The 24,027-nt window shown below is 30.5% G+C and overlaps 9 protein-coding genes across 15 annotated transcripts; 5 read left to right on the top strand and 4 right to left on the bottom strand.

The window, feature by feature from the left end:
• Window positions 1–27: 27 nt before the first annotated feature.
• Window positions 28–1,934, bottom strand: LOC126856229 (programmed cell death protein 2). Of its 2 annotated transcripts, none has more exons than XM_050604547.1 (4): window positions 1,298–1,934; window positions 791–1,202; window positions 613–715; window positions 28–398 (listed from the first exon to the last, which is right to left on the bottom strand). In XM_050604547.1, exons 1-4 carry the CDS (start codon window positions 1,659–1,661, stop codon window positions 249–251), a joined length of 1,029 nt encoding a protein of 342 aa, XP_050460504.1. In that variant the 5' UTR covers window positions 1,662–1,934; the 3' UTR covers window positions 28–248. The 2 variants fall into 2 exon arrangements, with proteins under 2 accessions (XP_050460504.1, XP_050460505.1); XM_050604548.1 differs by having other exon boundaries at window positions 226–370; window positions 1,298–1,932.
• A 156-nt stretch (window positions 1,935–2,090) lies between these two features.
• On the top strand, window positions 2,091–3,220 carry LOC126856231 (transmembrane protein 50A). Its single transcript, XM_050604552.1, has 4 exons — window positions 2,091–2,311; window positions 2,548–2,654; window positions 2,749–2,909; window positions 2,990–3,220. The coding sequence occupies exons 1-4, from the start codon at window positions 2,213–2,215 to the stop codon at window positions 3,094–3,096; spliced, it is 474 nt and encodes a 157-aa protein (XP_050460509.1). The 5' UTR covers window positions 2,091–2,212; the 3' UTR covers window positions 3,097–3,220.
• A 992-nt stretch (window positions 3,221–4,212) lies between these two features.
• LOC126856355 (hypoxia up-regulated protein 1) lies at window positions 4,213–9,655 on the top strand. Of its 2 annotated transcripts, none has more exons than XM_050604787.1 (9): window positions 4,213–4,456; window positions 4,658–4,795; window positions 4,930–5,890; window positions 6,008–6,270; window positions 6,394–6,527; window positions 6,643–6,836; window positions 7,439–7,727; window positions 7,995–8,424; window positions 8,555–9,655. In XM_050604787.1, the coding sequence occupies exons 2-9, from the start codon at window positions 4,658–4,660 to the stop codon at window positions 8,951–8,953; spliced, it is 2,808 nt and encodes a 935-aa protein (XP_050460744.1). In that variant the 5' UTR covers window positions 4,213–4,456; the 3' UTR covers window positions 8,954–9,655. The 2 variants fall into 2 exon arrangements, with proteins under 2 accessions (XP_050460744.1, XP_050460743.1); XM_050604786.1 differs by having other exon boundaries at window positions 4,215–4,456; window positions 6,643–6,881.
• Window positions 9,656–10,115: 460 nt separating this feature from the next.
• Window positions 10,116–13,591, bottom strand: LOC126856419 (N-alpha-acetyltransferase 38, NatC auxiliary subunit). 2 transcript variants are annotated; one of them, XM_050604888.1, is made up of 3 exons: window positions 13,329–13,591; window positions 12,652–12,855; window positions 10,116–10,694 (listed from the first exon to the last, which is right to left on the bottom strand). In XM_050604888.1, the coding sequence occupies exons 1-3, from the start codon at window positions 13,401–13,403 to the stop codon at window positions 10,689–10,691; spliced, it is 285 nt and encodes a 94-aa protein (XP_050460845.1). In that variant the 5' UTR covers window positions 13,404–13,591; the 3' UTR covers window positions 10,116–10,688. The 2 variants fall into 2 exon arrangements, with proteins under 2 accessions (XP_050460845.1, XP_050460844.1); XM_050604887.1 differs by lacking the exon at window positions 10,116–10,694 and having other exon boundaries at window positions 12,557–12,855.
• Window positions 10,692–12,410, top strand: LOC126856418 (uncharacterized). Its single transcript, XM_050604885.1, has 4 exons — window positions 10,692–10,867; window positions 10,960–11,162; window positions 11,272–11,395; window positions 11,772–12,410. The coding sequence occupies exons 1-4, from the start codon at window positions 10,814–10,816 to the stop codon at window positions 11,997–11,999; spliced, it is 609 nt and encodes a 202-aa protein (XP_050460842.1). The 5' UTR covers window positions 10,692–10,813; the 3' UTR covers window positions 12,000–12,410.
• Window positions 13,592–13,712: 121 nt separating the features above from the next.
• On the top strand, window positions 13,713–15,273 carry LOC126856354 (NADH dehydrogenase [ubiquinone] flavoprotein 2, mitochondrial). Its single transcript, XM_050604784.1, has 4 exons — window positions 13,713–13,875; window positions 14,337–14,399; window positions 14,479–14,937; window positions 15,019–15,273. The coding sequence occupies exons 1-4, from the start codon at window positions 13,840–13,842 to the stop codon at window positions 15,190–15,192; spliced, it is 732 nt and encodes a 243-aa protein (XP_050460741.1). The 5' UTR covers window positions 13,713–13,839; the 3' UTR covers window positions 15,193–15,273.
• A 131-nt stretch (window positions 15,274–15,404) lies between these two features.
• On the top strand, window positions 15,405–18,170 carry LOC126856351 (mismatch repair endonuclease PMS2). The gene is made up of 5 exons (XM_050604780.1): window positions 15,405–15,634; window positions 15,727–15,886; window positions 16,058–17,247; window positions 17,411–17,660; window positions 17,804–18,170. The coding sequence occupies exons 1-5, from the start codon at window positions 15,548–15,550 to the stop codon at window positions 18,136–18,138; spliced, it is 2,022 nt and encodes a 673-aa protein (XP_050460737.1). The 5' UTR covers window positions 15,405–15,547; the 3' UTR covers window positions 18,139–18,170.
• Window positions 18,171–18,290: 120 nt separating this feature from the next.
• Window positions 18,291–20,308, bottom strand: LOC126856353 (glutamate-rich WD repeat-containing protein 1). Of its 3 annotated transcripts, none has more exons than XM_050604782.1 (4): window positions 20,171–20,308; window positions 19,447–19,965; window positions 18,966–19,367; window positions 18,291–18,869 (listed from the first exon to the last, which is right to left on the bottom strand). In XM_050604782.1, the coding sequence occupies exons 2-4, from the start codon at window positions 19,950–19,952 to the stop codon at window positions 18,380–18,382; spliced, it is 1,398 nt and encodes a 465-aa protein (XP_050460739.1). In that variant the 5' UTR covers window positions 19,953–19,965; window positions 20,171–20,308; the 3' UTR covers window positions 18,291–18,379. The 3 variants fall into 3 exon arrangements, with proteins under 3 accessions (XP_050460739.1, XP_050460738.1, XP_050460740.1); XM_050604781.1 differs by having other exon boundaries at window positions 19,447–19,952; window positions 20,171–20,295; XM_050604783.1 differs by having other exon boundaries at window positions 19,447–19,933; window positions 20,171–20,295.
• Window positions 20,309–20,683: 375 nt separating this feature from the next.
• Window positions 20,684–23,191, bottom strand: LOC126856350 (diphosphoinositol polyphosphate phosphohydrolase 1). Of its 2 annotated transcripts, none has more exons than XM_050604778.1 (3): window positions 22,452–23,191; window positions 22,063–22,233; window positions 20,684–21,673 (listed from the first exon to the last, which is right to left on the bottom strand). In XM_050604778.1, the coding sequence occupies exons 1-3, from the start codon at window positions 22,596–22,598 to the stop codon at window positions 21,377–21,379; spliced, it is 615 nt and encodes a 204-aa protein (XP_050460735.1). In that variant the 5' UTR covers window positions 22,599–23,191; the 3' UTR covers window positions 20,684–21,376. The 2 variants fall into 2 exon arrangements, with proteins under 2 accessions (XP_050460735.1, XP_050460736.1); XM_050604779.1 differs by having other exon boundaries at window positions 22,078–22,233; window positions 22,452–23,144.
• Between the last annotated feature and the right edge of the window lie 836 nt (window positions 23,192–24,027).

Raw genomic sequence — 24,027 nt, 5'->3', positions numbered from 1 at the left:
TCCAGAAGTTTTGATTATATATATATATTTGTTAATTAATGTTTATTTTATTGTCCCATTTTTATAACATTGTGATTTATTCTACTAAGAAATTAACTTTTGATAATACACCAATTCATATACAATTCATGTATAAAGTATAAGATGTGTAACATTTAAAAAAAAAACTTTTTAAATGTATACTAAATGCACGGCGAGCAAGGCGAATACATTCATGTGTTCTAATTTATTTTTGAATCAGTTTATTTTCATACAATATCTTGCTTCCATATATATTCTCTTATATATTTACCATTAGGTATACAAGATTGTTGGCATGTGAAAACTGCCAATATCCCCCAATCAAGACATTTGACAATGTCTTTCAAACCTAGGAAATTTAATAGCTGTGGCATTATCTGCAAATTGTTTCATATAATAGTATAAACATATAAAAAATATATATATATATATATATATATATATATATATATATATATATATATATACTCACACACACATATGTAAAATTAAAATGTAAAAATTTATATAAGTAATTTGTCTTTTAGATCTAATGTAAATTTATAATCATTATTTTGCATCCCAGTATACATGTAAGTAAATTCTACATACTTGAAATTCAAATTGTCTATTGCCATTGCATTCTGGACATTTTGGTATATCTGTTATTTGATTATATTGTGATATGTACAGAACTTTTCCTCCTCTATCATATCTAGTACATAAATACAGATAATATACATATTGTTACTACAAATTTCTCTAATTGTTTTACAAAGAAAAGATATACCTTAAAATCTGATCTGGATAATTATCTGTTCTCATACGAAACTCTGTAAACATTTCATCTTTTTCATCGCTAGCTATCTGTAATAAATCGTCATTAACATCTTCATGCTGAAGACTTCCAGCTTTGCCATTTTGAATCATAGTATTATACTTTTCAATCTCCTTCTGTTCGCTTTCAACATCATCTTGCTCAATATCTTTCGTCAAATCATCACTCTCTATTACAATTTCGTATTCGGGAAACAAGAAATTATTGTTATTATTTGCTTCAGTACCACATATATATTTATGTCCATTCTTCCAGTCATATATTTGATGTACACGACAGCAATAATTGACGACTTTACATTTGCCACAGTGACTCGGTGCTGCAATTCCACATATATAACATGTTTTAATCCATTGTGATACATCTAAAAATAAAGAAATATACAATATTAATCCAAATCGTTTCACATATGTTTACAAAGTCATGGAAATAGATAATTTGTTGCACTACAATATATACCAATGTCTGTCCTCCAGTTCTTCTCCTCGACGGGCGGTTCAGACGGATAAAAAGTATTGATTCTACTCAACTGCGATCGAAAAACTTTCAAATTTCCATTTTGGTTTGGTCTGCAACAATCTATGTTCTTACATATGAAAATATATATGGTTCTGTGAAACGCATCATCGTTTTCTTCATATGGTGCGTAAATTTGACACAGAAATACGCAAACATTGTTGCAATACTCGCATTCTAGATCACTTTTACCAGGAATATTTTTCAAGTCGAGCCAGGCCGGCTTACCGCCTACTTTACTAGGAAAGAATCTACTTGTCAATCGCCACGATTCGCATGTCTGCACAAATCCTAAATCGATTGCCATATTTAAAACAGATAATAGCACAACTGAAATTGCAATAGAAATTTATCAAAATAAATAAATATATATTTTTGTAGATGTATATATTTCTCGAGACAAATGTTTTTCTCTTTCTTTCAAGGGTTTCCAAATCTGTGACAGATATGATAAAACAATTTCAAAAACGTGCTCGGTTCCAGCTTTTCTAAACATCATTGGTCATTTCCAATACACTAAAGCCCGTATCAGACTACGCATTGAAAATTGAAGGTTGAAGATTAAAGATTGGAATTTGACTAATCAGAACAAAAGAAACTAAAATTTCTTTATCTTGATTGGTCAAAATTTAATTTTCAATCGTCAATGCGTAATCTGATACGGGCTTTAGGGCTTTAAGGACTTTAGCTTTTATATTACTAGCGTTACTGTCAGCATCGAAACTCTTTGTGATTCGCATTTCTTGAGATTATATGCACAGTGTTGTATATGTTGATATCTGTCATTGTGTTTAAGGTTAGCTGTCTAGTCGCGGAATCCAATATCCTTGCGTTTCCGCAAATAAAAATAGCGATAAAATGACGTCCTGTTTCGAAAGCATGCAGGTTCCTTCCTGCGTTTGGTTCGAGGGCGGTGAGAAAAGAAATGCGCTTGCTTCTATGCTTGCAGGAACACTGGTAAATCTATATATTTATGTAATATATATGCATTCGCACAGTTAAATATACATGTATCAATGAATCATATCTTATCAATTCGAAATTAGAGCGTAAATATTAGTTATTTTCATTAGAATATTCCATCCGAATATTTACTTTATTATAATATTTATTTATTATATATATAAAAATACACTGTATTTTTTATTTCTTTTCACAATCAATATATAAGTTTCACTGAGGTGTTGTTTTAGTTTTTCGTAGGATGGTGGTTTATAATAGATGCGCATGCAAAATATCCAGATGAAATGGCAAATGCTTATCATGTATGTGGAGTATTTGGTACCATATCACTTTTTATGTAAGTAGATTAATAATATTGTTAATAAAATTTTAAAAATTTTAATGATACTATTGTGTATTGATTATGAAAAAATAATTTGATATTTTTATAGGGTCAATTCAGTGACAAATGCACAGATAAGAGGAGAAGCTTACAATGGTGGCTGTTTAGGAGCAAGAGGTGCAAGGAGTTGGCTATTTATTGGATTTGTTATGGGATTTGCAGCAGTAATAGCAGCCTGTTGGATTTTATTTGCTGATTTTGTGGCTGAAGGTATATATTGTTTTATATTGTTTATACATGTATAATAGTCATAATCAAAGGAGATATATATTATTGTAATATTTTTATAGGGGCACCACATCATTGGCCAGGTGTGGGATTGTTCCTACAAAATGTGTTTATTTTCTTGGGTTCACTTACATATAAATTTGGTCGATCTGAAGATCAATGGGGTTAATGGAGACATACCATTGATTAAAAATATTTTTACTACTATAAGCACACAACGCAAAACTCGACTGAAAAAATTCGTGAAATTAATATCTTGTACTGCTTAAAACATAAAATCCAATTCAACTACAGCATCACTCTATTGCTATAATTATGTAATATCTTTTATTTATACTCATTGGAATTGAGAGTGATCACATGTTATATGTATGTATCAGATTTATGATAATCTAAAAAAGTAAGATTAGATTATAGTTTCATTTATGTGATAGAATTACATGCTAGTTATATTTCACTAATTACTTTTTGATCATATCAGAAATTTTTTAATCTGCATTTCATTTTGTACTTTTTCATTTTGTTGCAAATATCTTGCATTTGAAATTTTTACAAAGATAATTTCAATTATCTAATATCTCGAAATTAAATAAATAAAATATGTTTTGAAACATAATTTTTTAAGATTAGCTCATTGCTATTTTTTAATTCAAACTAAAATAATGAATAAACTAAATAGTGAAATTTTTTTCATAATGTGAGTGATTTATTAATATAGTTATTTTTTTATTTATTATTATTTTTCAATTTGGATAGATTTAAAGATCAATTTATATTAATTAACAATACAAAATAAATGTACATACAGAGAAACTAAATTATCATGTACTATTATATAAAAATGCAACAATATGACATTCTTTATTTTATATTCTTGATAATATTGTGGAGTTAAGACCATATCAAACTATATATTAAAATTTGAAAATCAGATGAAAAATTGGAATTTGACCACAGACGCATATATATATATATATATATATATATATATATATATATATATATATATATATACTCCTTTTATTTTTATTAGTCAAATTCACAGACTTCTATATTATTATTATTATTTGTGTGTGTATACACACACAAATAATAATAATAATAATATAGAAGTCTGTGAATTAGACTAATAAAAATAAAAGGAGTTCAAAGAATAAAATAAAAATTTCCTTGCTTGATGGATAAACCTTAAGGCTTAAGACCTAAAAAATAGCTATCACACACATGCGCAATTTTTACGCATCATCGAACACTCTGGAATTAGCAGCATAGATCGCGCGAGAATTGGCTCCGATTTGCCAACGCGGACCAATGCGAGCTAAGAGCTCGCTCGTCTTTTTACCAATCGCAATGTGCCACACCGACACATGGTGTGTCTGCGAAGCGAAGTTTCAGAGTGGCGGAAGAAAGATTACGATTTTAGACCTTTGTTGATTTAAGAAAAGGTTGTAGTACACTTACGTGTATTCTAAATGGTATACAGCTGAGAATCGTTCTCGAGTAACGTGTCATCAAAACGTTGATGCAGGGTGAGTGCACGTCATTAATTTGTATTATTTTGCAATTGACATATTTTACAATGCCGGTATTCATAACCAAAATCATCGAAATTGACAGTTCGATACTACCTTGTGTATCAGTTCAGCATTAACACATATAGATTAATAAGTTTCTGAATTTTTTTATTTTTCTTGCCAAAAAGATATATTTAGGATTCGTTTCATTTTCAGATGGAGTTTTCGCAGAGAAGTGTGTCGATGGCGTCGTTAGCTTTATTCATCATCGCTTCTTTCGTCGGTATTAGCGAAGAAGTTGCTGTTATGAGCATCGACCTTGGTAGTGAATGGATGAAGGTCGCTATTGTTTCGGTATGTAAATCAAATAATCATATTTGTACAATGGTATTTAACTTATAGATTGATGATTCTGTATTAAAAAACTATTAATTGAACATGTCAGATATACTTTAAAAGATCAATTATATTCTTTGTTTACTTTACAGCCTGGTGTTCCTATGGAAATAGCTTTAAATAAGGAATCGAAGAGGAAAACACCAGTTGCGATTGCGTTCAGAGATGGAGAAAGATCTTTTGGCGAAGATGCTCAAGTGGTAGGAGTGAGATTTCCCCAGAACACATTCTCCTATATTCTAGATCTTATAGGAAAGCCTATAGACAATCCACTAGTACAACTTTATCTGAAAAGATTTCCTTATTACAATATTGTTGCTGATGATCAGAGGAAAACTATCGCGTTTAAGTTAAATGAAAATACTACATATACTCCAGAAGAATTACTTGCACAAATACTGCACAAGGGTAAAGAGATTGCGGAAACCTCAGCCCAGCAAAAGATAAACGAGGCAGTTATCACTGTACCAGGATTCTTTAATCAAGCCGAAAGAAAAGCCTTGATTCAAGCAGCAGAACTTGCTGGATTGAAAGTGTTACAACTCATAAATGATTATACAGCGGTTGCTTTGAACTACGGTGTATTTGGCAGAACTGAAATAAATGATTCTGCACATTACATCATGTTTTATGATATGGGAGCTAGTAGCAGTACCGCAACAATTGTTAGCTATCAGAACATGAAAACAAAAGAAAGGGGTTTTGTCGAAACGAATCCTCACGTTAATGTTTTGGGAGTAGGATATGATCGTACACTTGGTGGACTAGAAATGCAAATTAGATTGCGTAATTATCTAGCAAAAGAATTTGATGCGCTAAAAAAAACACCAAATTCGGTGTTTACGAGCCCGAGAGCGATGGCAAAGCTCTTTAAAGAAGCCGGACGCGTCAAAACTGTACTCAGCGCCAATGCAGATCATTTTGCCCAAATAGAAGGCTTAATAGATGACATTGATTTCAAATTTCAAGTCACAAGAGACAAATTGGAGGAGATATGTGCAGATTTATTTGAACGTATAACAAATCCTGTGAAGCTTGCTTTAGAAACTTCAGGTGATTATTCTTCTATAATAAAACACATAGTTATGATTCTTTCTCTCTTCTCTCTTGCATAACCAAATATTTTTGTAAACTAAATATAAACTATGCATTAAATATAAATTGTTTCAGCTTTGACAATGGATGTTATATCGCATGTTGTACTGGTAGGAGCAGGTACTCGTATGCCAAAAGTACAAGAGACATTGTCCCAATATGTTAAAACAGAATTATCAAAGAATGTAAATACAGATGAAGCAGCTGCTTTAGGAGCTGCATACAAAGCAGCTGATCTAAGTCAGGGTTTTAAAGTCAAGAAATTTATCACAAAAGATGCTATATTGTTTCCAATTCAAATCACTTTTGATAGATATACCGATAACAAAGTTAGACAGGTATAAGCTAATTATATGATCTTTTAATATATTTTAAAAAATTCTTTGTATTGAATAATTATATATATATATATATAAATTATATATAATTACATATTTTTTTAAATTTATCTTTGTGTATAGGTGAAAAAGACATTATTTGGAAAAATGAATCCCTTTCCACAAAAGAAAATTATTACATTTAATAAGCATACACAAGATTTTGATTTTCATGTAAATTATGCTGAATTAGATTATTTACCTCCCATAGAGGTAATGTAAGTATCTGTATTTTTCATATTTATTTTTAATATTAGAAATAAATTATACTTTAAATACTGATTGTTTTGTTCCTATTGTATTTAAAACTATAGTGTTTTAATTTTCTTACAGGTATATTGGAGAGCCAAAAATATCCACTATATTATTGAATGGTGTAACTGAAGCTTTAGAAAAGCATGCTAAGGAAGGAGCTGAAAGTAAAGGAATCAAAGTGCATTTTAATATGGACGATAGTGGCATACTGAATTTATTGAATGTGGAATTAGTGTCGGAAAAGTTGAGCACTGTTGTTGACGAAGAAGAGGGTACTTTCTCAATACTTGGCTCAACTATTAGTAAATTTTTTGCAGGTTTGTGCTGCAAGCAATGCAAAAAATGATGCTATTAATTTCTGTTGCATGTATGGATTTCAATTTGGATTATATTTACATGATTATAGTTCTTTTTTATATACTCTAACTATATATTAAAGAACTATCATTTTTCAAAAAAAATTGTATTTGTATATATAATGAAAACAAGAAAAATGCAAAAATATTATCTCATATTTCATTTTGAAATCATTTTTTGCAAGCATTTTTTATGATGATAAGATATTAAAATAGAAATGTATAAAAAAAGCATAGATAGTATTATTGAATAAAGTTGAAGTTGTATTGTTGTGCTGATAATTAAATGCATTCTAAATGTGCTTGTAATAATTTTTTGAAAATTTATATATACAAATTTTGAGAACATCCGGTATTTTATACACACATTTTTTACTTATAAAATATGTGCACTATTCTATTAAATGTTATTTAAGATTGAACTTTTAGAAGTCTTGCATTTATTTATCAGCAAACAAAAAATTGTAATCATTTATATATTATCTAAGTATAAAAAGATACATCATAAAATCTTTTAGGTTCTCCTGAGCAAGAACCATCAGAAAAAACGGAGGAAGCACCGAAAGAGGATGTAAAACCGGTACATGAAGAACCAGAATCTCCAGAGCCTTCAAAGGACACAGAGGAGAAGGAAAAAAAGAAAAATGAGACGAAAATGGACGAAGATAAAGCTCCAAATAAGACTGAGAAGGCTAATAAAGAAAAAAAATCTACCATTATTCAAATCAAAGAACCTATCAGTTCAAACGAGATTAAACTAGGATCACAAATCTTGTCCGGCAAAAAACTCGCGGAAGTTCGAGAAAAGTGAGAGCAAAAATATATTTAATATATGTTTGCAACATTTGTGTATGTTATATAAGTAAAAAATTACTCATATCTTTATATATCGTAACAAATGTTGACATAATTAATTAATATTGTGTCATTTGAAAGTGCAAATAATCTTATATTTGGCATAATTATATTTATATATTAACAATATATATTAAACAATATATATTAAACAATATATATTAAACAATATTAATATATTAATTTTATAAAACGATAAAAATGTATTGTTTTTTTTAGAATACATCAGTTGAACGTGTATGATTCCGAAAAAGTGCGTCGAGAGACTGCATTAAATAATCTCGAATCGTATGTAATTGACGCGCAGCAGAAGCTCGATTCCGAAGAGTATTCGGTTGCAGCTACTAACAAAGAAGTCGAAGAAATCCAAAAAGCTTGTGCCGAGATCTCCGAGTGGTTATATGAAGATGGATTTACTGCGACCGCAGAAGTATACGAGGAAAAGTTAATGAAATTGCAAAAATTAACCAACGACGTCTATGAGAAAGTTTCTGAGCACCGAGACCGTCCGGAAGTTCTGAAAGGAATGATTTCATTACTCAATGGCAGTAAAACATTCTTAGAGAATATGCGTAACTTGAGTTCAACGACTGAGATTATTACGCCCGTTGAAGTCGAGACGTTAGAAAGAGCGATTAATGAGACGCAGGTAGTTATGTTAATTTTATAATTTTAATGATATTTCCATTTTAAATGGATAATGCATTATGTTATTACATTTAAAATAACGATCTTTATAATACTAATATATGATATGTACAAAAAATGATATTTTTCAGGATTATTATGAAACAATTTCAAAATATTTCGCAAAAGCTTCATTAAACGAACCAGTGAAATATAAAGTTCGCCATATTATAAATAAAATGGATCTACTTGACAGAGAAATTAAATATCTTGTGACTAAAGTAAAAATTTGGAGACCAAAACAAGAAACTGCGGCGAATCAAACGATTGATAGTAAAACAGAAGAAAATGAAGAAAATGAGGAATTTATGTCTAATACTGAAAATGACAAATTTACCGATGAACAAATTACATCAGATAATGCGAAAGAACAACAAGAACCGATGCTGAAAACGATGGACGCTACACAAGATCCATTAGTTTTATCAGAAAGCGAGGAACCACGATTAAGTGAGGAGCAAGTTCCAGAAGAAATACATCAAGAACTATAAGAAATAATTTATTTAAAAAGAGTGTGTGATTCTATTTGTTGATCGACGATATTTGTCGATTTAGGCAATTTCTGTAGATTACCTTCATCCAATGCATTTAAAATCAAAGCAGGAATTCTTATGCATTGCTGTGGTTGGATAAATTATTCTATGGAAGTGTGAATACAAGTTGTTCTCTCCCATTTAATTAATAATATGTATTTATATCAAGATATTCTCAATTCTATTCATTATATTAAAATTATTAAAAAAATAATTTTATCACAGACTGTTCGCGATAATTATGTTGTACAAGTGCCAAGCGATAACACAGATTCAAATATCTAATTTATTGATACGAAATTTGTTATAATTTATTAATTTACTAGGTACAAAAGAGAGTATAGGCCAGTTCTATGAAAAATTTACTTCAAATCCCTACAATCTTAAATTTTCGAACTTGCATATGAAATATCTCTTGCTGCAAGTATATCTTTTATATATTATTACATACAGAGTTATAATATAAGGCATACTACATATTTGTTTGTAAAAATACGAATGAAAACAAAATTTTTTTGCGTATATTTCCTAAAAAATAATATTTTTTTCTTGTAGTATATAGTTTTATATGCTTGCATCCAAGTAATTTTCAGAAAAACTTAATTGACTATTTATATGTATTCTATATTCTATATTAAATTGTATTGTTTTTTCTCATAAGTGAAGATTCACATGCATAAGTTTCCTTTTTCTGTTTTGTTATCTATAAACACTTTATATAAAAAAAATTATATATATATATATGTGTGTGATATATATATATATATATATATATATATATATATATATATATATATATCATATATTTATAGTTATTTATAAATATATGATTTATATATAATTATAATATCAATATATGATATTAATTTTATCATATATAATATGTTTAAAAAATTATATTTTATATTAAAAATTTGTTATGGAGAATATGAATAGATAAAAATTTATCATCTAAATAATAAATTTTTATTTATATATGATCATTATCTTTTAGATAAAGATTGCTTTTTCAGCTCTTCTCTCTTTTTCTTTTTTAATGTTTAGAAAAACACTCATAATAAAAATCATGCGTGACATTCTACTGCCAATTAGGCATTTTTGATTCAACAAATTCTTATCATTCCAATAAAAACAATTATGTAATTTTGAATGTTATTCTTGTGGTATTTATTAATTTGGATAAAAAAATAAAAAATATATAAGACATTATTGTGTAATATATAAAAAAAATGCACTATCAAACAAAATGTACTACTACCCTTTTATTTTTCTTAAATATACATAGCATTGTGCGTGATTATCACATAAGACATGTTATATATTTTTATTAAACATCAAAAAAAAAATTTTTTTTATTATAGAACTTAAAGATTTTATATAAGTATTTCACTTATAAAAATAAAACAAGATTTTTAAAATAAAATATATGCTCCTAATATTGAAAGAAAAAGAATGATTAAGCATTAATACTTAAATCTTTGTATTTTTTCAATTTTACTATTTTTAATTAGCTAAAACTTTATGAACTTAATATTTGTTTTTGTACTTCTCTTCTACTATTGCGCACGAATATCTGATTTTGACAAGAGAAAAAGATAAGGTCAGGTTAGAATCTTCTCTCGTTCACTCGATTTACGCGCGCAATGTCATTCTTTTATATCATGTACATATATGTTAAACTGTTTGGATCGAGTTAACACTAAAAGTATAATTAAGAATTAAGAGTAAAAAAATTATCAGAGATCATTTTATCTTAATATTCAGGCGACAGTGGTTTCAACTATTCATATAAGTTAATTATATATATTGTCAACAAATATGTCAAGGCGTCAAATTCTTGGAAAATTATTAAAAAATATTAGTCCTGCCATGGTGAGAATATATTTGTTATAATTATTATTTAATATCTTAACAATTGTTTTTTTGCATTGCAAAGATCATAAATTTTTTGTTTGTTTAATCAGTATACATCAAGTACATTATTCACCTATTGTACTTCTTCTGATAAGCCTAGTACAAATACGAAGTTACAATTTGAACCATTGGACACCAAAAAGCTAACTCACGAATATATGATGAAACAATCTATATTGGATGCTGTTAACAGTGCAACACAGACATTAACTGTTAATTTTATGGCAATAACGGATCTGAGTATTGAATATAGGTAAATAAAAAGATAAAAGATAAATCTGTGAAAATGAGACTTTTCTGTGATATAACATCTATTGTGCCCTGTAGAATATTATTGGACAAACTCATTTCATTTTTTATAGAGCATTATTGAACAAGCTTATTTCACTTTTCGAAGAAACTTTAACTTACAATGTAAATGATGAGCATTGGGATTTGATTCTAGAATTACGGAATGAAATGTATGATAAAAAGGAAAAACTTGCGGTAATATACTATTGTTTAAAATAATGATTTTTACTTAACACAATAAATATTTTTTTGTATATAGTAAAAATCTTTCTAATAGTTATTTTAAGAACAATCTTATCAATGACTTTAATTTCGACATATGTTTTAATTAATAATTTCTAAAACATACATTAATATTCAAGCAAAGTGGCTTCTAAAGCAATTAGTATTCAAATAAAATTTATTCTTTTATATTATGACATATATAAATAATATTGTTTAATTTGATATCAGCATAGAAACGCATGCGCGCGCGACACATTCGTACAAAACACAAATATGTAGAAATATATTGACAAGCATTATAAGAAAAATTATACATAATTATAATGTGAATATCTTTTATAATTAGAAATTATCTGATTCTATGGAAGATGTATACAAAATGGCAATAGCTGTCCATCAACTGAGTGCTTTATACAATATGGAAAATTTGAGCAATACACTTTTACAAAGAATAGATGATGCAAAGTGTAAAGTGAAAGCAGAAGCTGATAGCAATAAACAGTTGGAACATGCATACTGGCGTATGCAGGGACAATGTATTAAAAGCAGTAAGGAAAAAACTGAAAAACAATAGTACATTTTTCTAGAGAATGGTTTTCGATTTCAGGAATGTGTCCTATGTCTTATGTTATATTAACTTTATAAAAGAAAAATTAAAAATTTATGTCATTTGATAGATTGCTTGTATTAATGAAATATTTTCCTATCATATTTATTGAGATGTATTGTACATGGTTAATATTGATCTCACATTCAATTATCTCAATTCTTATTGTTATCTATTTTTCAGATAAAGATGCTGTTATTAAATTAAAAATATTTAGTGCACTAGAGATCAATTAAATCATCATATATTTTTCGTTTAGAATTTACAATACTTTTATGATAAAAAAAATATGCTTTGCTATTCCATTTTAGTCTAATTATAAACTGAAAAATTATAATAAAAAGAAATTTTTGCATTTATATTTTTTTTTATATTTTTCATAAAATTTTCTGGCTCAATGATTAACAGCAGTATTTATATCTTTTAATTTTTGCTTAACTTATTTATGTTGCAAAAATTAAATTTTTAAAAAGGCAAATATATTCATATAATATCTATATTAGTAAATAATAAATAAGTATATATAGTGGATTATATAGTGGATATATTTACAGACTTATAAGAGCAGCGCACCACTTTAAACATCAAGATGTATTGAAACAATGTGTCGACCAGGTACCATTACCAAGCCTAAAACTCTTGCTTCTGTATGTTCTGTAGACAGAAATTCAGTGCACGAGCCAAGAATGACATTGGCATCGCGATCAGTACATAAAAATGCTCCTCTTAGCACTCTTCCATCAGTCATTTCAATTCGTAAATGTCGGTTTAGCCAACTTCTTAATTTCTGCTTTGCTGGTGTTTCCTCGGGCACATTTGCCTGCTGCAATTATATAACACATCTAAGAGTATAATAAAATTGAAATATCTCTAAGGAAGCTTTATTCTATCAATTTTTTAAATTATTTTTTGATTATATTAAATAATTTGACAGATTATTTGACAAATGCATGCAGAAAAAATATTTGCCTTTAAAAAAGCATATATTTATAAATATAATTATCTATTATAATAATTTTAATAATGTTGAAAAAATATGAACAAAATTATATATATATATTTGAGAATATCGGTCAAAAATTTATTTATATATATACACATCAATCTTTATCATATATATCTTATCAAAATTTATGGTAAAAAATTAATATAATATAACCTAAGTGCAATAAAAATTGACGAAAATTTGAAATTGCTCTTAAAAAGTGCCGGATAGGTTCTTAAACAAATGATAAAATTTATCATAAAAGATTAGAAAGATTAATAAAAGATAGAAAACGGAGTTCACGGAATTACCTCTACATTTCCAATCTTTTCGTTGTTCACGATATTACTCAAATTATGCATTGTCTCTTTCATACTTGCACTCATTGCACTCTTGTTTATTTTTATTTACAAATATGTAAATTTTTTCGCAAATATATATATATATATATATATATATATAAATATATTAGATAAATTGCATTTTCTTCACATATATATAAAATTAATTTATATTTTTTCTCGCGATTATATGTATGATTCAAATTTATTTTGATTTGCTTACTACTCACTATTGGCACTATTGGCCTATCTACATGAATTTCTAGCTACATGGCGTCCATCTCATAAGTCATAATTGGTTACCTTTTCTATGAATTTACTTTCTCATGAAGATCGGATGTGGCCATTTAAAAGACCAAAGAAGAAGACGTTCTCATATTCTCATGAATATAGATGTAGCAGAAAACAACGAGTAATTTGACATTTATAGTGTTGTATACAAGAATTTTCTTGTTTCTCTTGCAATTGCAGCTGTATCGACATGTTAACGTCTCTACGTCGAGCTTGTGGGCTCCTCGTGAGTGAAATCATTTGCGGAGATTTCATTATTTCTGTATATTCATCGCAATTTTTTATTTTTTTGTTGTAACCTCAAATACCTTACATAATCTTTTACCTTTGATTTGTGTAAAATGATTGTAAAATTAGACAATTAATTTTTTGTCGTGAAAATTTTGTAAATTATATTTAATATTTTTTACACACGCATGAAAAATGATAGTCTCTATATTTTATTCGATATAAAAAATACACATAATTTTATTTTTTAAAAATATTTTTCTCTTTTATATTAATTTTGTATGTTTAGACTGAGAACCAGAATAAATGGATAAACGATAAAAATATTACTTAAAATCTGATGAGAAAGAGGGAGGGAGAGTTTTTTTTTCTCTCTCTCTCTTTGTTCATTTGACATCTCACTCCTAATTCCTTGTTCAATCACATAATAGTATTTAAGAATAATTTCATTTTTAACAGGCTCCAAGAAATATTAGGGGAGTGCAAACAACAGTGAATCGCACATCAGATCAGCTGTTCATTGTATGTAATAATAAACAATATACATAATAATAATAAAAATTTCATTAGGAGAAAATATTACATTGCCTTCCAATTTTAGCATAGAGATAGTGAACATGACAATCCTAATATACCATTCGAATTCAATGAGGCTAATAAGAAGCGGATCAAAGCTATCCTTTCGATATATCCTGAAGGTCACAAACGTGGTGCCATGATACCTCTGTTGGATCTGGCGCAGCGACAACATGGCTGGCTACCTATTTCCGCCATGCACAAAGTCGCAGAAATATTAGAAGTACCAAATATGAGAGTTTACGAGGTAGCGACATTCTACACAATGTTCAATCGCAGACCTATGGGCAAGTATCATGTACAGATCTGTACCTGTACACCGTGTTGGTTGAGAGACTCTGATTCGATAGTCAAGGCGGTGACAGCGGCTACGAATTGTGAAATCGGTGGTACTTCCGCGGATAAATTGTTCACGATTTCGGAAGTGGAATGTCTTGGTGCTTGTGCCAATGCTCCGATGTTTCAAGTAAACGATGATTATTATGTGCGTATAATTATCTTCTCAAATATAAACGCAATAAATTTAACACTAATGAAATATTCATTTTCGTATTCTTTTTTATAGGAGGACTTGACTCCAGAGACTGCAACAGCTGTAATAAATGCTCTTAAGAAAGGTGAAAGACCTCCACCTGGTCCACAAAATTCTCCAAGATTTGCAGCTGAACCTGCAGGTGGACTTACATCATTAACATCTCCACCACCAGGTCCTGGATTTGGAGTTAGATCCGACTTGTAAAATATTTGTTTTTAGTAGGTCTACAATATATACACTAACGAATGTAAAAAAAAGTTATCAATAAATAATATATCAAATATACATGTACATTTCGCTCTGCGGATTTTCTAAAAAAAAACCGGGAAACTACCAAACATTTTTGAATACGGTACTAGACATTACCAATCAACCACTGAACGATTCGTAAAAAAAAAATTCCCAATTATCAAAGAGGCTAACAGGGTATATACGTTTATTCAGTTGAAAAAGGTTATGTCGGTAAATACAGATCGAATAACTGCACAGAATACTATAAAAAAATTGTTAGAATTATTAACATCGATTTGAATATAATGTGAATTAAAAGAACGGAACAATGGACGAACCTGTCGCAACAACGGAAAAGTCGAAAAAGATAGAAGCTATAAATAAAGAAACTATTCATCATATTTGTTCCGGTCAGGTAAGGTTAAGTTTGTAAACACAAATTTGTTAAAAATAAATTTCTCTTGTCATAGAAGGAATTGAAATCATATTATATAAATATCTCCCTAGGTAGTATTCGATCTTGCAATTGCTGTTAAAGAATTGGTGGAGAATAGTTTGGACAGTAATGCCACGGTGATTGATGTTAAACTTATTGATTATGGTAAAACCTGCATTAGTGTTAATGATAACGGTAGTGGTGTTTTAGAACAGGACTTTGAAGGCTTAGGTAAGTAATTTGTCAATAAAATAATAATTAATAATAGTAATCCTTTTAGATTCTCACATATAAACAAAAATTACAAAATATTTTGTTTGAGAAACATTTGTGTCTTCTATTTAGTTTTTATTTATCTCTTAAGTAAAAAAATAATTTTTCTTTCTCTTTCTTTATTTACAGGCTTGAAACATCATACATCAAAGTTGCGGGAATTCACAGACTTAACTGAAGTAAACACATTTGGTTTCCGTGGTGAAGCATTGAGTTCATTATGTGCCTTGTCTGAATTGAGTATTGTCACCAGGCATTCGACCAGTGAACATGGGTTCAAATTGGAATTTGATAAAAATGGCACACTTTTGAAAAAAGAACCATATGCTAGAGAAAAAGGAACCACAGTACATATAAAGAATATATTCAAAAATCTACCTGTAAGAGCAAAAGAGTTTCAAAAAAATCTAAAGAAGGAGTATGCACGCACAATTCAAGTCTTGTACAGTTACTGCTTAGTGTCTACCAATATTAAGATTGTATGTTCCAATCTAATAACGAGCAAGTCTCCTCATTTTATAGTAGCCACAAGAAATACAGACAGTGTGTTGGATAATATAAATTCGGTGTTTGGCAAAAAGTCTTTAGATGGGATAATTAAACTTGAATTACAACCTCCAGACGAAACAATATTGCAAGAATATAATTTGCCTAACGACATTACAATAGACTTCGATTGGGAATGTTATGTGAGCACTTGTGATCACGCGATCGGACGTTCCTCGCCCGATCGACAATTTTTTTACGTGAACGGTCGGCCATGCGATCTCACAAAAGTCAGCAAACTGGTGAACAATGTGTATCACAAGTACAATAATAAGCAATATCCGTTTGTTTTTTTAAATATCAAGTTAAATCGACAATGCGCCGACGTTAATGTTACTCCCGATAAGAGGACGATATTTTTCACGCAAGAACGTCTCATATTAGCAACATTAAAATTTAGTTTAACGACAAAATGGGATAAATTGCAAGGAAATTTTATAGCCAAGCCTTTAACAGAGTTAAAACTTGGTTTGAAAAGGACAGTTTCATCTAACTATGCTCATCCGCCAGCAAAAAGATTGCAAGTATCACCTTCAATACTGCACACAGCAAAAAATGATTATATTCAGATTAAATCAATGAAAAAACCTATAGATGTAGAAATGGTGATAAGCTTTACAAAGATTAAAGAAAAATTAAAAGAAAAAGAAAATATTATTAGAACATCTGTCAATACAGAAAAAAGAATAAAATATAGAATACAAATGGAGGCCAATCAAGATGAAGCTGAAAAAGAATTGCAAAGAGAATTGACCAAAGATTCGTTTGGCAAAGTTAGTAACATATATATATACACATACACACACACACACACACAACACACACACATATACACACACACACATATATATACACACACACACATACATCCATACTATATATTAATATTAAAAAAACACGTTGTACATTTGTGTTTTGAACCTAACAATTTTTTAGATGGAAGTCATAGGTCAGTTTAATCTCGGTTTTATAATAGCTCGTTTAGAGGACGATTTATTTATTATTGATCAGCATGCTACTGACGAAAAATTTCGTTTCGAGAAGCTCAGTAATGAAACAAAGCTGAAAACCCAAAAACTCATCATGCCAAAACCATTGAATTTCTCCACATTGAATGAAACAATAGTCATAGAGCATCAACAAACGTTTGAAGATAACGGATTTACCTTCAATATCAATGAGCAAGGTACATACATATATGAGAATTTATAATTAATTTGATTATTCTACTGTGAAAAACTTAATGAAATGTAAAATGTTATGTTGATTAAATGTTATTGCAATTTTATTCTCTCTCTCTCTGAAATGTTATTATAATAATTGTTTTAGCTGAATCTGGCAAGAAAATAGAATTAGTAGGAATGCCTGTTAGTGGTCATTGGCAATTTGGTCAAGAGGATATAGAAGAATTAGTATTTCTTATAAGAGAAGCAGGTAATGAAAATAAGGAGAAGCATATATATCGTCCTAGTCGTGTTAGACAAATGTTGGCATCCAGAGCATGTCGAAGTGCGGTAATGATCGGCACAGCTCTAAACACCAGTGAGATGCACAAATTGATAATGCAAATGACACAAATGCAAAATCCTTGGAATTGTCCGCACGGTAGGCCCACCATAAGGCACCTATTGTCCTTATTATTAATAAATAAAAGTAATCCATAATGTTTTCATAAATATATATTTTACGAAAATAATATTTTAACACAAACGAATAATTTCGCAATTTTTATCCAAATTTGCATATAAAATTTTGATTATTATAATTAAAAAATCAGATAAGTTTTAAGGAAAAAAAAAAAACTGACTAAAACAAGAAATTTATAAAGATATATTTTACATAATATATTGCCAGAGTTTTTATATAAATATTTATCTCCATTATTATTTTCAAAGAAATATTTATTTATATGCTAATTGTACGGAATATATTAAAACCTGAATGTGCAGTCGATATCATAGTTCCTGGACATTGCGGATGCCAGTGTAATTCTTTGATATCAGATTGACCTTGATGTATGAATAACAGTTGCGGCGGCAATTTGGCCAATTCAGTGTCCTGTGGTTCCTCTGTATGATCTACTTCCACTGACAAATCCCATTGAGCGACTACATCGTCGGCTCCGCCGGAAGCGAATACCGTGGCTTCTGTTGGATGCCATTCCACAGTGGTAACTGGTGCGACATGTTGCTTGAAAGTAGCAACTGGGCTTGCAGCATTAGCTCCAAACTGTCGTAAATCCCATACACAAAGTAATCCGTCGTCACCTCCTGATATAATAAACTGAGTTTCTTTAGGATTCCATGAGATAACATTGATATCGGCTGTATGAGCACCAGACGCCGTCAACATGCACGCATTCTGTGGACTCGCTCGAGTATCCCAAATTTTTATGCTGTTATATAAGAAATAAATTAATCTTTATGATATAATTTATAAGATATAGAAAATATATCAGAAATATAATTTATAGAAAGAATATATATACAACCTTTTATCTACTGAACACGATGCCAGTACATTCTTTTCATTTGGCGACCATTGCAAATCTTCCACACTGTGCGGGGCATGCGAATTGTACGGCCTTTGATCTACATGCCAGGATGCACCAGTACTGTCGATTCGCCATATATGTATGTTACCTTTGCAATCGCCAGATGCCAGAGTACCTGGTTCGGTACAGCACCAATCGAGACCGAATCCTTCAGAGAGATGGCCTTTGAATGTATACAGTGGCCTAATACCTCCATCTCTTTTGTCACACTTGTTACGATATGCAGTTAGTAGGCTGGGATTTTCAATTGCATTTAGTTGCTCTTGCAAATTCCAAATATTTACGCGTCCCAATTCGCTCCAACTAGCAGCTAGTTTTGTTTCACCAAGTTTTGTACATCTACAAAAGGTACAAATTATGAAAATGTCTCTATATATTTTTCTCACGTCTTTGTAAAAAAAAATTCTGTCTAAAATACCTCACTCTGTTAACACATCCTTGATGTTTTATAGGCGCAACATTCATAACTGGTCTACGTTCGTCATTCTCATCTTCTGAATCACTCGATTCGCTTTCTGAATCCTCGGAGCTCTGCCTAGTACCATGTAAATTGGACATTTTCATGACAAGAAGATTATTGACGTGCGTCTTGGCAGCTTGTGTCCCAGCAACTATATACATGGTCAAAGGATAGCTCTCCCTGCAGTTACCTAAATCGTCTGGTATTATGTCGAAGCTGAGACATGGCGCACCGGATTGCGCGTGATGCAATAATCTGTACACCGACTTGTCGGCAACAAGTTCCTCTCCTTCTTCTAAGCCTTGTCCTGGAAGGTACACCTTCGATTCAGTCTCCTTCTGATTCTCGTTCGCGTTTTCCATGGATTCGTTATCACTGCTCTCGCTGCTTTCATCTTCGTTCGCGACACCTTCCATCGGTTCTTGCTCCATTTCCTCGGGTATATCTTCAGAATAGATAGGCATCTCGGATAGACAACTTTAATTATAAGGGCGAATTTTATAATTTTAATTCCTAATATTTTAATTGCTTAATAAAATAGTTGAAATAATTCATTTATTCTTTTGCTAAAAATGCTGATGTGTTTACATCAAATATATATTCTAACCTAACAAAAAGTGTCGATTATAAAATATAAATTACAATAATTAGCTAAATATTCCAAAATTAAACATGTATTCACCTGAAGAAATATCACGATGAATCTATTATCGATATTATTTCTTTCTTAGATTATTATTAAAGAAATTAAAGAAAAAAGCATTATATGTTAGAGACTACAAGCTGCAACCACGTGTGAGCGTTCGCTTTTTTGCGCATGCTTGTCATTGCATATTGCATTCCATATAAGAGTGCGTTCAAAAATTTGATTGAGGTAAAATTATTCTAACCTACAAGTAAGATATTTGAACGCACTCTACATTATTATTTTTTTTTAATTCCCTTGGAATTAAATATTTGGAAGGGAGGGGGGGGACGAATATATAGCTTTAAAAAAATTAATAAATATAAGAAAGTACAAAAATAGAGCTAAAAAAAAGTTTGTTCTATTTGTACTTGTTTCATTTAAAGTGAAAATTATATTGCATTGAGGGGAAAGTAATTTTGTTTTTCGAATATGTTTTTAATATATTAAAACATATATTTTAATATATAAAAAACGAAAGAACTCCCACGAATCTATATAAACTTAATGTTACATTATATAATTGTATTATATTTAAAATAACTCAAATAGCAAAACATTGGTATTTTTATTAAAATTTTATAAAAGGTGGAAAGCGATATCTTTGCATGCGCGCTTTTTCTTTATATACTTTGCAGAAATCATTACAAAATTTATTCAAGAAGTTAATATACAAAGTACATAATTTATCATCTGTATGCTAACAAGTACATAACTTTTTCTGTCTTTGCCTCTTGAGAAAATGTAGAAAAAGTTACAAAGATATTCGCACAACTGTGTATCCAGGATATGCGATGCATGGAAAAGGATCACGTGTATGACATTCTACGTATATATTAGGCATAAACACTAAATATAATAATGAAACCATTGACTTAATTATTCTTCTCGCACATTCAATAAAAAATTACATCAGAAATGAGAACCTGTCTATAAAAAAAAAAAGTGTTTCTTTATGAAACAATTTATCATCAACAATCTATATAAGTAAACATAATACAATAATAATAATAATAGTAATAATTAACCTAAGAATAATATCAAGATAATAAAGATAAGAATAGGTAATATAAATTTATATGTATAAAACACAGCAGAGAATAAGTTGTTATCGTGAAATTCCCTTAAGGGGAGAAAAGAGGAATAACAGCGAGACTTCATGGCAATCAAATTTTCGATAGAAATGGATGATTCACGACGATATTAGCTGTGTTCACTTAAACGTGAATTGTTACTAGAGTTATTCATTAGCTCGATAGATGCCATCGTGGAGTGCGAATGGTTGGACAGCTGAGATGTGGGATTATGTCGAGGATTAGTATTGTGGAGGCTGTGCAAGTAAGAACGTTGGACGGGCTTGTGCTGGCCAAGTTGCAGCAGGGCCTCTGGTATGGTGAACCATTTTCTCTTTCGACCGATAGCACGCGAGTCTTCCCACTCTGGCAATTCCTCGGTCACTCGCATAACCCACACTTCTGTTCTGTGTTTGTGTTCTGTGTTCTGTAAAGGAAAATCCGCGCGTTTATATCGAACACGACACAAGATTATGATATATGATTGATGCGTAAAACGCAGTGCATGTAATAAAAAAGGACATTATGATATTGAGAGCTTTCCAGCAAGAAAATACAAAACTGACTGCACTAGTTCAGAGCTTATCATTCCTCCATCGATCATTCATGGAGAGAAAAAGATAAACTGTGAACTAGTACAGCTAGTTCAGCTATAAAAATCATGCAATGTCACGCAATTGCCTATTAAATAGAGAATTTTTTAGAGTCTGATATTTTTCTATTTGACAGCTAATCATATAATTTTGTGTTTATGTGTTTCTCGCTGGAAAGCTCCCATTGATAGAGCATAATGTAACATCTGTTTGTATGGCATACATCACGAGTTATAACCTCAAATGTTCCAAGGCAACGGCCTAATTGTCCTAGAACGCCAGCCTCTTCCCGGACCTCGCGAAGAGCCGTGACAGATGGTTCCTCCTCAGGTTCTACACCGCCGCCTGGTACTATCCAACTGTCGGGTCTTCGACTAGATGTAACTAATAGTACCTGCAATTCACAGGGAAAAAGAATAACAATAAAAAACTATAAAAGAGAATTCGCGTACTCGTCGATCTCGATGATAGTCCAGCTCAATCAGCTGATAAGTACAGCCAGATAATCGGCTGTATTTTGCGAGAAAACATAATTCGCTCTCGAGAACACGAGGGGACACGATACACGTGCCGGCAAAAATATCGGGAGCTGCCATCTGCTGACTGGCTTACCTCGTCCTCGAGATCGTTTTTGACGCAGATGCAGGCAGCTCTACGTCTATAGCCCTCGGAATCGTAGATGCGGATCGAATTCGCCTTCTCCTTCACCATGTTGTTGTACCGTGGACACCTTCTTTTCAAACCCCTCCGTGAATTCATAAATAATCGTCAAACGGCCCGACGGGCCATCCTGTGCATCCGCGTCGTCCTAATGTCGTTTGTAGCCGACATGTTATCGACATCGAGTCCACTTTACCGTACGTATTAAACGCGTGAATGTCAAATTCACGTCAACGGTGGGTTGCTGCTGCTGTTGTTGTCGCTACAACTGGCTGTGGCTGTGTGTCACTCGAGACAATCGGATACAGTACACGTCTCTTCGCTCGCGACGACGAAACGTGTCTGCCAAAGTGCCGACCTATGGTCGCCCGCGCGTATCACCCGCAATTAGAAACCCGATCCCCGATCCTCGCCGGACGATCCTCGATATAACCTCAAAAACCTCTTCCCAAGCCGCCATCGACCAACCACCAGTCAGCCCTCCACCACTGCGCCGCGTCGCAGCCAATTCAATCCCTATGCGTTCCTTATGAGCTTGCACATAGGACGCGATAAGAAACGAAATCGCCGGTAACTAATTACGTATTCCTATTCAGGAAAAAGTGGGAGATGCACAAACATGAATCACATCTATGAAAAAAAATAAATATAGAAATAAAAAGTATAAATCACAAAGAGAGAGGAAGCGAAAGAGAGAGAGAGAGAGAGAGAGAGAAATAGAGATTGTGTATACACATCAGTACTAAATATTAATAAAATTATTTTTGATTTTTCTTTAACTAACAGTCATGATGCATGAATGTCTAGATTCGAAAGTGTTTATTATGTTAATTTCAAATATAAGAAAACACAAAACGTGTAGTATTATTGTAGATTCGAGTGGGGTAACATATAAAAAAAGGAAATATAAACGTCAAAGTTTCAAGTATGATGATTAAATTTAAGGCATTTACATATAGGTAAATTTAAATCCTGGTTACGATAAAAATTATTCAAAATGATTTTTCTTTAATTCTGAACTTGTAAAAGATTTCGTAAAAGATTAAGCATGTGGCGCTAAGACATGGCATACTTGTTTGAATTTTCGAAAAATGAGTACATTATTTCTAGATTTTTTCAACGCAATGACTTGATAAAAATGTTTTATTTTTTTTTAAATATTAATACAATATTATTATAAATACTTAAATAAAAATTTTTAGCTTAAAAAAATTTTTTTTTGAAATTATACGAAATATTTGCAGATTTATATTTTCATGCACAGTGTACATGAAAACTTGGGCTACGTTCGACGAATTGACATTAAATTATGCATGCGAGTTCCTAATAAGATTCCACGTTTGTTAACGAAGTCTTTCTTAGTTGATTCCCTAATATTTTTTTGTTTTAAAACAAAAGAAGATAAATTAAAAGAAAAACGAAACTTTTTCAACGTGCCGCTATTTTTTATTTTTTTTAATTTTGAAAAAACGTTTAGATAACAGATAGCTATTAACATGTTTAATTAAAAAAATTTGTATTTTTTTAT

The sequence above is a fragment of the Cataglyphis hispanica genome, chromosome 18 (assembly GCF_021464435.1).
Source record: "Cataglyphis hispanica isolate Lineage 1 chromosome 18, ULB_Chis1_1.0, whole genome shotgun sequence".
NCBI lineage: Eukaryota > Metazoa > Arthropoda > Insecta > Hymenoptera > Formicidae > Cataglyphis > Cataglyphis hispanica.
The sequence above is the reverse complement of the archived record's forward strand: the minus strand, read 5'-3'. Positions and strand labels throughout refer to the sequence as shown.